Here is a 15,492-nt window from a genome sequence, read left to right as displayed (position 1 = left end):
AGAGAAAGAGAGAGCGAGCCCGACAGAGAAAGAGAGAGAGAGAGCCCGACAGAGAAAGAGAGAGAGAGCGAGCCCGACAGAGAGAGGCCGACAAAGAGAGAGCGAGCCCGAGAGAAAGAGCGAGCCCGACAGAAAGAGAGAGAGCGAGCCCGACAAAAAGAGAGCGAGCCCGACAGAAAGAGAGAGAGAGAGCCCGACAGAGAAAGAGAGAGCGAGCCCGACATAGAAAGAGAGAGCGAGCCCGACATAGAAAGAGAGAGAGCAAGCCCGACATAGAAAGAGAGAGAGCGAGCCCGACAGAGAAAGAGAGAGCGAGCCCGACAGAGAAAGAGAGAGAGAGCGAGCCCGACAGAGAAAGAGAGAGAGCGAGCCCGACAGAGAGAGAGAGCGAGCCCGACAGAGAAAGAGAGAGAGCGAGCCTGACAGAGAGAGAGAGCGAGCCCGACAGAGAGAGAGCGAGCCCGACAGAGAGAGCGAGCCCGACAGAGAGAGAGCGAGCCCGACAGAGAGAGAGCGAGCCCGACAGAGAGAGAGCGAGCCAGACAGAGAGAGAGCGAGCCCGACAGAGAGAGAGCGAGCCCGACAGAGAGAGAGCGAGCCCGACAGAGAGAGAGAGAGCGAGCCCGACAGAGAGAGAGAGAGCGAGCCCGACAGAGAGAGAGAGCGAGCCCGACAGAGAGAGAGAGAGCGAGCTCGACAGAGAGAGAGAGCGAGCCCGACACAGAGAGCGAGCCCGACAGAGAGAGCGAGCCCGACAGAGAGAGAGAGCGAGCCCGACAGAGAGAGAGAGCGAGCCCGACAGAGAGAGAGAGAGCGAGCCCGACAGAGAGAGAGCGAGCCCGACAGAGAGAGAGAGAGCGAGCCCGACAGAGAGAGAGAGAGAGCGAGCCCGACAGAGAGAGAGAGCGAGCCCGACACAGAGAGCGAGCCCGACAGAGAGAGCGAGCCCGACAGAGAGAGCGAGCCCGACAGAGAGAGCGAGCCCGACAGAGAGAGAGCGAGCCCGACAGAGAGAGAGAGAGCGAGCCCGACAGAGAGAGAGAGAGCCCGACAGAGAGAGAGAGAGCGAGCCCGATAGAGAGAGAGAGAGAGCGAGCCCGACAGAGAGAGAGCGAGCCCGACACAGAGAGCGAGCCCGACAGAGAGAGAGCGAGCCCGACAGAGAGAGAGCGAGCCCGACAGAGAGAGAGCGAGCCCGACAGAGAGAGAGCGAGCCCGACAGAGAGAGAGCGAGCCCGACAGAGAGAGAGCGAGCCCGACAGAGAGAGAGCGAGCCCGACAGAGAGAGAGCGAGCCCGACAGAGAGCGAGCGAGCCCGACAGAGAGAGAGAGCGAGCCCGACAGAGAGAGAGAGCGCGAGCCCGACAGAGAGAGAGAGCAAGCCCGACAGAGAGAGAGAGCAAGCCCGACAGAGAGGGAGAGAGAGAGAGAGAGCCCGACAGAGAGAGCGAGCCCGACAGTGAAAGAGAGCCCGACAGTGAAAGAGAGCCCGACAGAGAGAGAGAGAGAGCAAGCCCGACAGAGAAAGAGAGCGAGCCCGACAGAGAGAGCGAGCCCGACAGAGAGAGCGAGCCCGACAGAGAGAGCGAGCCCGACAGAGAGAGCGAGCCCGACAGAGAGAGCAAGCCCGACAGAGAGAGCGAGCCCGACAGAGAGAGCGAGCCCGACAGAGAGAGCGAGCCCGACAGAGAGAGCGAGCCCGACAGAGAGCGAGCCCGACAGAGAGAGCGAGCCCGACAGAGAGAGCGAGCCCGACAGAGAGAGCGAGCCCGACAGAGAGAGAGAGCGAGCCAGACAGAGAGAACTTGACAGAGAGAGAGAGAGCCCGACAGAGAGAGCGAGCCCGACAGAGAGAGCGAGCCCGACAGAGAGAGAGCGAGCCCGACAGAGAGAGAGCGAGCCCAAGAGAGCGAGAGAGAGCGAGCCCGACAGAGAGAGAGAGCGAGCCCGACAGAGAGAACTTGACAGAGAGAGAGCGAGCCCGACAGAGAGAGCGAGCCCGACAGAGAGAGCGAGCCCGACAGAGAGAGCGAGCCCGACAGAGAGAGCGAGCCCGACAGAGAGAGCGAGCCCGACAGAGAGAGAGCGAGCCCAAGAGAGAGCGAGAGAGAGCGAGCCCGACAGAGAGAGAGAGCGAGCCCGACAGAGAGAGCGAGCCCGACAGAGAGAGCGAGCCCGACAGAGAGAGAGAGAGCGAGCCCGACAGAGAGAGAGAGCGCGAGCCCGACAGAGAGAGAGAGCGCGAGCCCGACAGAGAGAGAGAGCGAGCCCGACAGAGAGAGAGCGAGCCCGACAGAGAGAGAGCGAGCCCGACAGAGAGAGAGCGAGCCCGACAGAGAGAGAGCGAGCCCGACAGAGAGAGAGCGAGCCCGACAGAGAGAGAGCGAGAGCAAGCCCGACAGAGAAAGAGAGAGCGAGCCCGACAGAGAAAGAGAGAGAGAGAGCCCGACAGAGAAAGAGAGAGAGAGCGAGCCCGACAGAGAGAGGCCGACAAAGAGAGCGAGCCCGAGAGAAAGAGAGAGAGCGAGCCCGACAGAAAGAGAGAGAGCGAGCCCGACAGAAAGAGAGCGAGCCCGACAGAAAGAGAGCGAGCCCGACAGAGAAAGAGAGAGAGCCCGACAGAGAAAGAGAGAGCGAGCCCGACATAGAAAGAGAGAGCGAGCCCGACATAGAAAGAGAGAGAGCAAGCCCGACAGAGAAAGAGAGAGCGAGCCCGACAGAGAAAGAGAGAGAGAGAGCCCGACAGAGAAAGAGAGAGAGAGCCCGACAGAGAAAGAGAGAGAGAGCGAGCCCGACAGAGAGAGAGCGCCCGACAGAGAAAGAGAGAGAGAGCGAGCCCGACAGAGAGAGAGCGAGCCCGACAGAGAGAGAGCGAGCCCGACAGAGAGAGAGCGAGCCCGACAGAGAGAGAGCGAGCCCGACAGAGAGCGAGCCCGACAGAGAGCGAGCGAGCTAGACAGAGAGAGAGCGAGCCCGACAGAGAGAGAGCGAGCCCGACAGAGAGAGAGCGAGCCCGACAGAGAGAGAGAGCGAGCCCGACAGAGAGAGAGAGCGAGCCCGACAGAGAGAGAGAGCGAGCCCGACAGAGAGAGAGAGAGCGAGCCCGACAGAGAGAGAGAGAGCGAGCTCGACAGAGAGAGAGAGCGAGCCCGACAGAGAGAGAGAGCGAGCCCGACACAGAGAGCGAGCCCGACAGAGAGAGCGAGCCCGACAGAGAGAGCGAGCCCGACAGAGAGAGAGAGAGCGAGCCCGACAGAGAGAGCGAGCCCGACAGAGAGAGAGCGAGCCCGACAGAGAGAGAGCGAGCCCGACAGAGAGAGAGCGAGCCCGACAGAGAGAGAGAGAGCGAGCCCGACAGAGAGAGAGAGCGAGCCCGACAGAGAGAGAGAGAGCGAGCCCGACAGAGAGAGAGAGAGCGAGCCCGACAGAGAGAGAGAGAGCGAGCCCGACAGAGAGAGAGAGCGAGCCCGACACAGAGAGCGAGCCCGACAGAGAGAGCGAGCCCGACAGAGAGAGCGAGCCCGACAGAGAGAGAGCGAGCCCGACAGAGAGAGAGCGAGCCCGACAGAGAGAGAGCGAGCCCGACAGAGAGAGAGCGAGCCCGACAGAGAGAGCGCGAGCCCGACAGAGAGAGAGAGCGAGCCCGACAGAGAGAGAGAGCGCGAGCCCGACAGAGAGAGAGAGCAAGCCCGACAGAGAGAGAGAGCAAGCCCGACAGAGAGGGAGAGAGAGAGAGCGAGCCCGACAGAGAGCGAGCCCGACAGTGAAAGAGAGCCCGACAGTGAAAGAGAGCCCGACAGAGAGAGAGAGCAAGCCCGACAGAGAAAGAGAGCAAGCCCGACAGAGAAAGAGAGCGAGCCCGACAGAGAGAGCGAGCCCGACAGAGAGAGCGAGCCCGACAGAGAGAGCGAGCCCGACAGAGAGAGCAAGCCCGACAGAGAGAGCGAGCCCGACAGAGAGAGCGAGCCCGACAGAGAGAGCGAGCCCGACAGAGAGAGCGAGCCCGACAGAGAGAGCGAGCCCGACAGAGAGAGCGAGCCCGACAGAGAGAGCGAGCCCGACAGAGAGAGCGAGCCCGACAGAGAGAGCGAGCCCGACAGAGAGAGAGAGCGAGCCAGACAGAGAGAACTTGACAGAGAGAGAGAGAGCGAGCCCGACAGAGAGAGCGAGCCCGACAGAGAGAGCGAGCCCGACAGAGAGAGAGCGAGCCCGACAGAGAGAGAGCGAGCCCGACAGAGAGAGAGCGAGCCCAAGAGAGCGAGCGAGCCCGACAGAGAGAGCGAGCCCGACAGAGAGAGCGAGCCCGACAGAGAGAGCGAGCCCGACAGAGAGAGCGAGCCCGACAGAGAGAGCGAGCCCGACAGAGAGAGCGAGCCCGACAGAGAGAGCGAGCCCGACAGAGAGAGCGAGCCCGACAGAGAGAGCGAGCCCGACAGAGAGAGCGAGCCCGACAGAGAGAGCGAGCCCGACAGAGAGAGCGAGCCCGACAGAGAGAGCGAGCCCGACAGAGAGAGCGAGCCCGACAGAGAGAGCGAGCCCGACAGAGAGAGAGCGAGCCCAAGAGAGCGAGAGAGAGCGAGCCCGACAGAGAGAGAGAGCGAGCCCGACAGAGAGAGAGAGCGAGCCCGACAGAGAGAGCGAGCCCGACAGAGAGAGCGAGCCCGACAGAGAGAGCGAGCCCGACAGAGAGAGCGAGCCCGACAGAGAGAGAGAGCGAGCCCGACAGAGAGAGAGAGCGAGCCCGACAGAGAGAGAGAGCGAGCCCGACAGAGAGAGAGAGCGAGCCCGACAGAGAAAGAGAGCGAGCCCGACAGAGAGAACTTGACAGAGAGAGAGAGAGCGAGCCCGACAGAGAGAGAGAGCCCGACAGAGAGAGAGAGAGCGAGCCCGACAGAGAGAGAGAGAGCGAGCCCGACAGAGAGAGAGAGAGCGAGCCCGACAGAGAGAGAGAGCGAGCCCGACAGAGAGAGAGCGAGCCCGACAGAGAGAGAGCGAGCCCGACAGAGAGAGAGCGAGCCCGACAGAGAGAGAGCGAGCCCGACAGAGAGAGAGCGAGCCCGACAGAGAGAGAGCGAGCCCGACAGAGAGAGAGAGAGAGCGAGCCCGACAGAGAGAGAGAGAGCGAGCCCGACAGAGGGAGAGAGAGAGAGCGAGCCCGACAGAGAGAGAGAGAGAGCGAGCCCGACAGAGAGAGAGAGAGAGCAAGCCCGACAGAGAGAGCAAGCCCGACAGAGAGAACGAGCCCGACAGAGAGAGCGAGCCCGACAGAGAGAGCGAGCCCGACAGAGAGAGCGAGCCCGACAGAGAGAGCGAGCCCGACAGAGAGAGAGAGCGAGCCCGACAGAGAGAGAGAGCGAGCCCGACAGAGAGAGAGAGCGAGCCCGACAGAGAGAGAGCGAGCCCGACAGAGAAAGAGAGCGAGCCCGACAGAGAGAACTTGACAGAGAGAGAGAGAGCGAGCCCGACAGAGAGAGCGAGCCCGACAGAGAGAGCGAGCCCAACAGAGAGAGAGCGAGCCCGACAGAGAGAGAGCGAGCCCAAGAGAGAGAGAGCGAGCCCGACAGAGAGAGAGAGCGAGCCCGACAGAGAGAGCGAGCCCGACAGAGAGAGAGAGCGAGCCCGACAGAGAGAGAGAGCGAGCCCGACAGAGAGAGCGAGCCCGACAGAGAGAGAGAGCGAGCCCGACAGAGAGAGAGAGCGAGCCCGACAGAGAGAGAGAGCGAGCCCGACAGAGAGAGAGCGAGCCCGACAGAGAGAGAGCGAGCCCGACAGAGAGAGAGCGAGCCCGACAGAGAGAGAGCGAGCCCGACAGAGAGAGAGCGAGCCCGACAGAGAGAGGCCGACAAAGAGAGAGCGAGCCCGAGAGAAAGAGAGAGAGCGAGCCCGACAGAAAGAGAGAGAGCGAGCCCGACAGAAAGAGAGCGAGCCCGACAGAGAAAGAGAGAGAGCCCGACAGAGAAAGAGAGAGAGAGCGAGCCCGACATAGAAAGAGAGAGAGCAAGCCCGACAGAGAAAGAGAGAGCGAGCCCGACAGAGAAAGAGAGAGAGAGCCCGACAGAGAAAGAGAGAGAGAGCGAGCCCGAGCCCGACAGAGAGAGAGAGCGAGCCCGACAGAGAGAGAGCCCGACAGAGAGAGAGCGAGCCCGACAGAGAGAGAGAGAGCGAGCCCGACAGAGAGAGAGAGAGCGAGCCCGACAGAGAGAGAGAGAGCGAGCCCGACAGAGAGAGAGGGAGCCCGACAGAGAGAGAGAGAGCGAGCCCGATAGAGAGGGAGAGAGAGCAAGCCCGACAGAGAGAGGGAGAGCGAGCCCGACAGAGAGCCCAACAGAGAGAGAGAGCCCGAGAGAGAGAGCGAACCCGACAGAAAGAGAGCGAGCCCGACAGAGAGAGAGCCCGACAGAGAGAGAGAGAAAGTGAGCCCGACAGAGAGAGAGAGAGCGCGAGCCTGACAGAAAGAGAGAGCGAGCCCGACAGAGAGAGAGAGAGCGAGCCCGACAGAGAGAGCGAGCTCGACAGAGAGAGAGCGAGCCCGACAGAAAGAGAGAGAGCGAGCCCGACAGAGAGAGAGAGAGCGAGCCCGACAGAGAGAGAGAGCGAGCCCGAGAGAGAGAGAGAGAGCGAGCCCGACAGAGAGAGAGAGCGAGCCCGACAGAGAGAGAGAGCGAGCCCGACAGAGAGAGAGAGCGAGCCCGACAGAGAGAGAGCGAGCCCGACAGAGAGCGAGCCCGACAGAGAGAGCGAGCCCGACAGAGAGAGAGAGCCCGACAGAGAGAGAGAGAGAGCCCGACAGAGAGAGCCCGACAGAGAGAGAGCGAGCCCGACAGAGAGCGAGCTAGACAGAGAGCGAGCCCGACAGAGAGAGAGCGAGCCCGACAGAGAGAGAGCGAGCCCGACAGAGAGAGAGCGAGCCCGACAGAGAGAGAGCGAGCCCGACAGAGAGAGAGCGAGCCCGACAGAGAGAGAGAGAGCGAGCCCGACAGAGAGAGAGAGAGCGAGCCCGACAGAGAGAGAGAGAGCGAGCCCGACAGAGAGAGAGAGAGCGAGCCCGACAGAGAGAGAGAGAGCGAGCCCGACAGAGAGAGAGCGAGCCCGACAGAGAGAGAGCGAGCCCGACAGAGAGAGAGAGAGCGAGCTCGACAGAGAGAGAGAGAGCGAGCCCGACAGAGAGAGAGAGAGCGAGCCCGACAGAGAGAGAGAGCGAGCCCGACAGAGAGAGAGAGCGAGCCCGACAGAGAGAGCGAGCCCGACAGAGAGAGCGAGCCCGACAGAGAGAGCGCGAGCCCGACAGAGAGAGCGCGAGCCCGACAGAGAGAGCGCGAGCCCGACAGAGAGAGCGCGAGCCCGACAGAGAGAGCGCGAGCCCGACAGAGAGAGCGAGCCCGACAGAGAGAGAGCGAGCCCGACAGAGAGAGAGCGAGCCCGACAGAGAGAGAGCGAGCCCGACAGAGAGAGAGCGAGCCCGACAGAGAGAGAGCGAGCCCGACAGAGAGAGAGCGAGCCCGACAGAGAGAGCGAGCCCGACAGAGAGAGCGAGCCCGACAGAGAGAGCGAGCCCGACAGAGAGAGAGCGAGCCCGACAGAGAGAGAGAGCGAGCCCGACAGAGAGAGAGAGCGAGCCCGACAGAGAGAGAGAGCGAGCCCGACAGAGAGAGAGCGAGCCCGACAGAGAGAGAGAGCGAGCCCGACAGAGAGAGAGAGCGAGCCCGACAGAGAGAGCGAGCGAGCCCGACAGAGAGAGCGAGCGAGCCCGACAGAGAGAGCGAGCGAGCCCGACAGAGAGCGAGCCCGACAGAGAGCGAGCCCGACAGAGAGAGAGAGCGAGCCCGACAGAGAGAGAGAGCCCGACAGAGAGAGAGAGAGAGAGCCCGACAGAGAGAGAGAGAGCGAGCCCGACAGAGAGAGAGAGCGAGCCCGACAGAGAGAGAGAGCGAGCCCGACAGAGAGAGAGAGCGAGCCCGACAGAGAGAGAGAGCGAGCCCGACAGAGAGAGAGAGCGAGCCCGACAGAGAGAGAGAGCGAGCCCGACAGAGAGAGCGAGCGAGCCCGACAGAGAGAGCGAGCGAGCCCGACAGAGAGAGCGAGCGAGCCCGACAGAGAGAGCGAGCCCGACAGAGAGAGCGAGCCCGACAGAGAGAGAGCGAGCCTGACAGAGAGAGAGAGCGAGCCCGACAGAGAGAGAGAGCGAGCCCGACAGAGAGAGAGAGCGAGCCCGACAGAGAGAGAGAGCGAGCCCGACAGAGAGAGAGAGCGAGCCCGACAGAGAGAGCGAGCGAGCCCGACAGAGAGCGAGCCCGACAGAGAGAGAGCGACAGAGAGAGAGAGCGAGCCCCACAGAGAGAGAGAGCGAGCCCGACAGAGAGAGAGAGCGAGCCCGACAGATAGAGAGAGCGAGCCCGACAGATAGAGAGAGCGAGCCCGACAGAGAGAGAGAGCGAGCCCGACAGAGAGAGCGAGCCCGACAGAGAGCGCGAGCCCGACAGAGAGAGCGAGCCCGACAGAGAGAGCGAGCCCGACAGAGAGAGCGAGCCCGACAGAGAGAGCGAGCCCGACAGAGAGAGCGAGCCCGACAGAGAGAGCGAGCCCGACAGAGAGAGCGAGCCCGACAGAGAGAGCGAGCCCGACAGAGAGAGCGAGCCCGACAGAGAGAGAGAGGGAGAGAGCGAGCCCGACAGAGAGAGCGAGCCCGACAGAGAGAGCGAGCCTGACAGAGAGAGATCGAGCCCGACAGAGAGAGATCGAGCCCGACAGAGAGAGAGACAGACTACGGGGCGTACTAACATGCTAATGGGAGTGACAGGCCGGGGAAGTAACACCCAGGGGGCTAGTGCTCTCACTCATTATCATACGGTAAAAAATCTTTAGAAATACTTCTCCTAAAGATCTCCATCTATGCCAATGTATACAGGGATGGTTAGGCAGGGATTAGCAATGTACACCCAGAACTGCTCGTGGTTCTGGGTGCATATTGCACCTGACAGGCTCCCTTCAACAAAAATTATCACACCTAATCTTGATTAAGCAGTCATGTGTCGCCATGTTCTTACCTTCCCCAGCTTGGCAGACCTTTTCGATAAATTGAATCTAATGGTAGGACTTGTTGGCGGCCCCCTGTCTCATCATATATAAGTCGGGCAGCCTCGGTGGTCTGAGTCACCACACAATCCATATCACTAGCTAAATGCCATGAGAGTACAGCAGCAACTTGCTCATCTTCAATATATGCTAAATGAGCAATCTGAACAAATAAACAAAAGTAATAATTACTGCAAATCTCAGTAGTGAATAATCAATGTAATAAAATATAAGACTGTTCACACTGTCATTCAGGGGGTCTATTGGGTTTTCTGTTAAAGCGAACCAATCACCAGAATTTTCCTACATAAACTAAAGAAAGGGCTATACTGCCGCCATCATGCTGATTTTATACATACCTTTAGTTGTCAGCTAGGATGTATAGTTTTAGAAATACAGGCAAGTAAAGTTACAGAAATGTACAGTTTTTTGATTGGCAGCAGCTGCTGAATAGCTAATACGTGGGTCAGGTTTTGCTATCCATTCCTGACGCTGTCTGCTACCTAGCCTCTATAGATGCTAGACTGTATGGGCTCCTTCCAGGTATGAGTCATTTCTGTCACGTCATAGTGGCATCTTAGCAATGCAGCCCATACAGTCTAGAATCTGCCCAGGCCAGACGGGGGCAGGAATAGATAACAAAACCCAACCCACATATTAGCTATTCGACAGCTTCTGCCAATTAAAAAGCTGTACATACCGTGTGCTTCCAAAAATAAGACACTTTAATACTTTTTTTCCTCTCAAAAAAGCACTAGGGCTTATTTTTGAGTAGCTCTTTTTCTTGGAGAAACACAGTTGAGGGTAAGTTTTCCTCCCCAAAAAACAGACCCCCCCCCCCTTTCAGGAGACTCATTCACCAGACCCCGGACATCTGCGTGGTTCCCAGGTCCTCCCTGTGATCTCCGACGAGCCATCTCAGCAGGTATGCTTCACGCCGTCCTCCCCTGCTTCTGGCTGACACATTCACACACATCAGATCGCGCACACACACTCACATCAGATCACACATACAATCACTAGTCACTCACCACATCTCGCGGTACAGAATGCCTCCGGCTGCAGGGTGAGATGGGAGGAAGTTACGCATCGCAGGTCCTTTAAGCAGCCACAAGTCCTTGTGCTCCACCGTCTCAGGATTCTGCCAGCCAGAAGAAATCGGTATTGCTGGATGTGGTAAGTGTGGGTATGCGATCTGATGGGTGATTGTGTGTGATCCGATGTGTGTGATCTGATGTGTGTGTGTGTGAGATCCAGTGCAGTGCCTCCCACTTGGCGTCTGGTGAGAATGATTGTAGGGTGTCCGCTGTCTATAATGAAGTGTCCTGCAGTATCTAACTTTTTTAGCTTCATGGACACTTTTTGATAGAACCGCGACTAGGGCTTATTTTCGGGATAGGGCTTATATTTAAGCCTTGCTCCGAAAATGCTGAAAATCCCTGCTAGGTCTTATTTTTGGGGGGAGGTCTTATTTTTGAAAAAAACACTGCAACTTATCTTGCCTGTATTTCAAAAACGATACATCCAAACTGACAACTAAAGGTATGCTTAGAATCAGAATGATATTGCCAGTATAGCACTGGCTTTAGTTTATATAGGAAAATCCTGGTGATTGGTTCACTTTAAGCTTTCTGGTATTATTGAGTGCAAAAAAAAAGAGAATTTTATTTACTTACCGTAAATTCTTTTTCTTATAGTTCCGACATGGGAGACCCAGACCATGGGTGTATAGCTTCTGCCTCCGGAGGACACACAAAGTACTACACTAAAAAGTGTAGCTCCTCCCTCCGGGCTATATACACCCCCTGGATGACAATCTAACCAGTTCAGTGCAAAAGCTGAAGGAGGACATCCACCCATAAGTAGAAATAGAGTAAAACTCGGAACAACCGGAACCTCTATCTACAACAACAGCCGGTGAAACACACGGAACAAGAAACTGCCAACAGGCAACAGGGAGGGTGCTGGGTCTCCCATGTCGGAACTATAAGAAAAAGAATCTACGGTAAGTAAACAAAATTCTCGTTTTCTTCATCGTTCCTATGGGAGACCCAGACCATGGGACGTCTCAAAGCAGTCCATGGGTGGGAAATAAACAAAACTGAGAAGTAGGCAAAACCTAACTTCACAAGTGGGCGACCGCTGCCTGAAGGATGCGTCTGCCCAAGCTCGCGTCTGCCGAAGCATAAGCATGCACTTGGTAGTGCTTCGAAAAGGTGTGCAGACTAGACCAAGTGGCAGCCTGACAAACCTGCTGAGCCGTAGCCTGGTGCCTGAAAGCCCAGGAGGCACCGACAGCTCTGGTCGAGTGCGCCTTAATTCCTGGCGGAGGGGGCACCTGAGAACACTGGTAGGCATCGGAGATGGCCGACCTAATCCAACGAGCTAGGGTCGGTTTAGAAGCCGAGAGACCCTTGCGCTGACCCGTGGTTAGCACAAAAAGTGAGGTGCACCGCCTAAAAGCGGCGGTGCGTGACACATAGATTCGGAGCGCCCGCACCAAATCCAAGGTATGCAACGCCTTCTCAAAGCGATGCACAGGGGCCGGACAAAGGGAAGGCAATGAAATGTCCTGGTTAAGGTGGAAAGAAGATACCACCTTAGGGAGAAAATCCGGAGTCGGGTGGAGAACCACCTTGTCTTGGTGAAAGACTAAAAAAGGTGACTCCGTAGAGAGCGCAGCCAAATCAGAGACTCTCCTGAGAGACGTTATGGCTACTAGAAAAACCACTTTCTGTGAAAGTCTAGACAAGGGAACCTCCCTAAGAGGCTCAAAGGGGGGTTTCTGTAAGGCCGTGAGGACCAGATTAAGATCCCAGGGATCCAAAGGCCGCCGGTAAGGAGGAATGATGTGAGATGCGCCCTGCATGAAGGTGCGCACCTGAGCCAGTCGGGCGATACGCCGCTGGAATAATACCGACAGAGCCGACACTTGTCCCTTGAGGGAATTGAGGGACAGTCCTAGCTGCAGTCCGGACTGTAGAAAGGACAGGATGGTCGGCAAGGAGAACGGCCAAGGAGCATGGCCGGAAGAACGACACCAGGACAGGAAAATCTTCCAAGTCCTGTGGTAAATCCTGGCCGAGGAAGACTTCCGAGCCTGAGTCATAGTGGAGATGACCTCAGAAGGAATGCCTGAAGCCGTCAGGATCCAGGACTCAAGAGCCACGCCGTCAATCTGAGAGCCGCAGAATTCTGGCGGAAAAACGGACCTTGAGAGAGAAGGTCTGGGCGGTCCGGGAGATGCCACGGCACCTCTACGGACAGACAGAGCAGGTCTGGGTACCACGCTCGCCTGGGCCAGGCCGGAGCAATGATTATGACTCGACGGCCCTCCATTCTGATCTTGCGCAGAACCCTGGGCAAGAGCGCTAGAGGGGGAAACACATAGGCCAGGCGGAACTGAGACCAATCCTGAACCAGCGCGTCCGCTGCGAAGGCCTGAGGATCGTGGGAGCGAGCCACGTAAACCGGAACTTTGTTGTTGTGCCGGGATGCCATTAGATCCACTTCCGGAGTTCCCCTTGCGGCAGATTGACCTGAACACTGCCGGATGCAGGGCCCACTCGCCGCTGTCCACGGTTTGACGGCTGAGATAATCTGCCTCCCAGTTTTCTACGCCTGGGATGTGGACTGCGGATATGGTGGACTTGGAGTCCTCCGTCCACTGAAGGATTCGTTGAACTTCCAACATTGCCAGGCGGCTGCGAGTCCCGCCCTGGTGATTGATGTAGGCAACCGCTGTCGCGTTGTCCGACTGGACTCGAATGTGCTTGCCCGCCAACAGGTGGTGGAAGGCTACGAGGGCTAGAAGAACAGCCCTGATTTCCAGCACATTGATCGAGAGGGCTGATTCCAAGTGCCCTGTGCTCGGTGGTGGAGAAATACTGCTCCCCAGCCGGAGAGGCTGGCATCCGTGGTGAGGATCACCCAGGACAGAGTCAGGAAGGAGCGTCCCTGTGACAGAGAGAGAGGCCGAAGCCACCACTGAAGAGAGCCCCTGGTCTGCGGTGAAAGAGCCACCAGCCTGTGCAAGGAAGAGGTCCGCTTGTCCCAACAACGGAGAATGTCCAGCTGCAGAGGACGCAGATGGAACTGGGCAAAGGGAACCGCTTCCATTGACGCCACCATCTGACCCAGCACCTGCATGAGGTGCCTGATGGAATAACAGCGGGGCTTCAACAGAGAGCGCACCGCCAGATGAAGGGACTGCTGTTTGACTAGGGGCAGCTTCACAAGTGCCGGCAGAGTCTCGAATTGCATCCCTAGGTACGTAAGTTCCTGGGTCGGGGTCAGAGTGGACTTGGGCAGATTGACAAGCCACCCGAATTGAACAAGCGTGGCGAGAGTGATCGAGACACTCCGCTGGCAGTCTGCACTGGATGAGGCCTTGACTAGAAGGTCGCCAGGTAAGGGATCACTGCCAACCCCTGGAGATGCAGGACCGCAACCACTGCTGCCATGACCTTGGTGAATACCCGTGGGGCCGTGGCTAACCCGAAAGGGAGAGCCACGAATTGGAAATGTTCCTCTCCGATTGCAAAGCGTAGCCAACGCTGGTGTGAAACCGCAATAGGCACATGCAAATAGGCATCTCTGATGTCGATGGATGCTAGAAAATCTCCTTGGGTCATTGAGGCAATGACCGATCTCAGAGATTCCATGCGAAAGCGCCGCACCTGAACATGCTTGTTGAGAAGCTTGAGATCCAGGATGGGCCGGAAGGAACCGTCCTTCTTGGGAACTAGGAAGAGGTTTGAATAGAAACCTCTGAACCGTTCCCGGTCGGGAACCGGAACAATTACCCCGTTGGCCTGCAAGGATGCCACGGCCTGTGAGAAGGCGGCGGCCCTTGAGCAGGGGGGAATGGACAGAAAAAATCTGTTTGGCGGGCTGGAAGAAAATTCTATCCTGTAGCCGTGGGAGATGATATCCCGCACCCACAGATCGGAGACGTGTTGAAACCACACGTCGCCAAAGTGGGAGAGCCTGCCACCGACCAAGGACGTTGCTGGCACAGCCAGATAGTCAAGAGGAGGCTGCCTTAGTGGCAGCGGCTCCTCCGTTCTTCTGAGGACGCGGTTTTGCGCGCCAGTTGGGTTTACGATCCTTGGCTGAGGCAGTGGACGAGGCTGAGGGCTTAGAGGATGACCAGTTAGAGGAACGAAAGGAACGAAACTTCGACTGGTTCCTGCCCTGGACAGGTTTTCTGGTTTTAGTCTGTGGCAAGGAAGTACTCTTCCCGCCAGTAGCTGCCTTAATAATTTCATCCAGTTGTTCACCGAACAGCCGGGACCCAGCAAAGGGGAGCCCAGCAAGGCACTTCTTAGAAGAAGCGTCTGCTTTCCACTCTCGAAGCCACAAGATCCTGCGGATTGCGAGAGAATTAGCGGAAGCCACCGCCGTGCGGTGAGAGGCCTCCAGAATGGCAGACATGGCATAGGATGAAAAAGCCGAAGCCTGGGAAGTTAAAGCAACCACCTCGGGTATAGAGTCTCTGGCGAGGGAATGTATTTCCGCCAGAGAGGCAGAGACTGCCTTAAGAGCCCACACTGCTGCAAAAGACGGGGAGAACGAGGCTCCTGCCGCCTCATATACAGATTTGGCCAGAAGGTCAACCTGGCGGTCAGTGGGATCCTTAAGAGAGGTGCCATCGGCCACAGATACGACTGTCCGGGCTGAGATTCTAGACACCGGAGGGTCAACCTTCGGGGACTGAGCCCACTCCTTAACCACCTCAGGTGGAAAGGGAAAACGGTCATCAGAACTACGCTTTGGAAAGCGTTTGTCAGGACAGGCCCTGGGCTTGTTAACAGTGGTCTGAAAACTGGAGTGGTTAAAAAACGTATTCCTTGCTCTCTTAGGAGAGGTAAACTGGTGCATTTCTACCAGAGAGGCTTGTTCCTCTGACACTGGTGGATTGAGGTTCAGTACGGAGTTAATGGATGTAATCAAGTCACCAACATCCGCATCACCCTCAGATAAGTCAATAGGGTACATAGAGGTAGCGTCTGAGCCCACAGTAAAAGTATCTTCCTCGCCTTGCACCTCAGCTCGTGAATCAGAGCCGTGGGACGAGGAAGGAGAAGGGTCCCTGCGTCTCCGTTTAGGAGGACGGGGTCCTAAAACATGCTCTGGGAGCTCTGCAGAGCTCGGAGCAGCAGAGGCGCCCTGAGAAGGGGGCTGATGCATGCTCAGCAGAGTCTGGGACAGCTGTCCCATAGAGTCTGCAAAAGACTGGGAAATAGCTCTGGAAAAAGATGCTACCCAAGCCGGGGGTTCAGCCACCGGGGCCGGAGCAGCCGGAGGGACCCCTGAGGAGGCTCCAGGCTGAGGCACCACCATGTTAGAGCAGGCATCACAATGTGGATATGTGCTCGGTTCTTGCAGAATGAGCTTACATGCAGTGCATATAGCGTA

At 58.1% G+C, this 15,492-nt stretch overlaps 1 protein-coding gene across 1 annotated transcript in view; it reads right to left on the bottom strand.

The window, feature by feature from the left end:
- Window positions 1-15,492, bottom strand: part of SMCHD1 (structural maintenance of chromosomes flexible hinge domain containing 1) — a 437,194-nt gene that overhangs the window by 24,343 nt on the left and 397,359 nt on the right. Inside the window, exon 39 of the mRNA XM_075316053.1 lies at window positions 9,045-9,235. Within this exon, the coding sequence (XP_075172168.1) occupies window positions 9,045-9,235 (191 nt within the window). The remainder of the gene's footprint in view (window positions 1-9,044; window positions 9,236-15,492) is intronic.

Source organism: Anomaloglossus baeobatrachus, chromosome 6 (genome assembly GCF_048569485.1).
Source record: "Anomaloglossus baeobatrachus isolate aAnoBae1 chromosome 6, aAnoBae1.hap1, whole genome shotgun sequence".
NCBI lineage: Eukaryota > Metazoa > Chordata > Amphibia > Anura > Aromobatidae > Anomaloglossus > Anomaloglossus baeobatrachus.
This window is presented reverse-complemented; position numbering and strand designations above follow the sequence as displayed.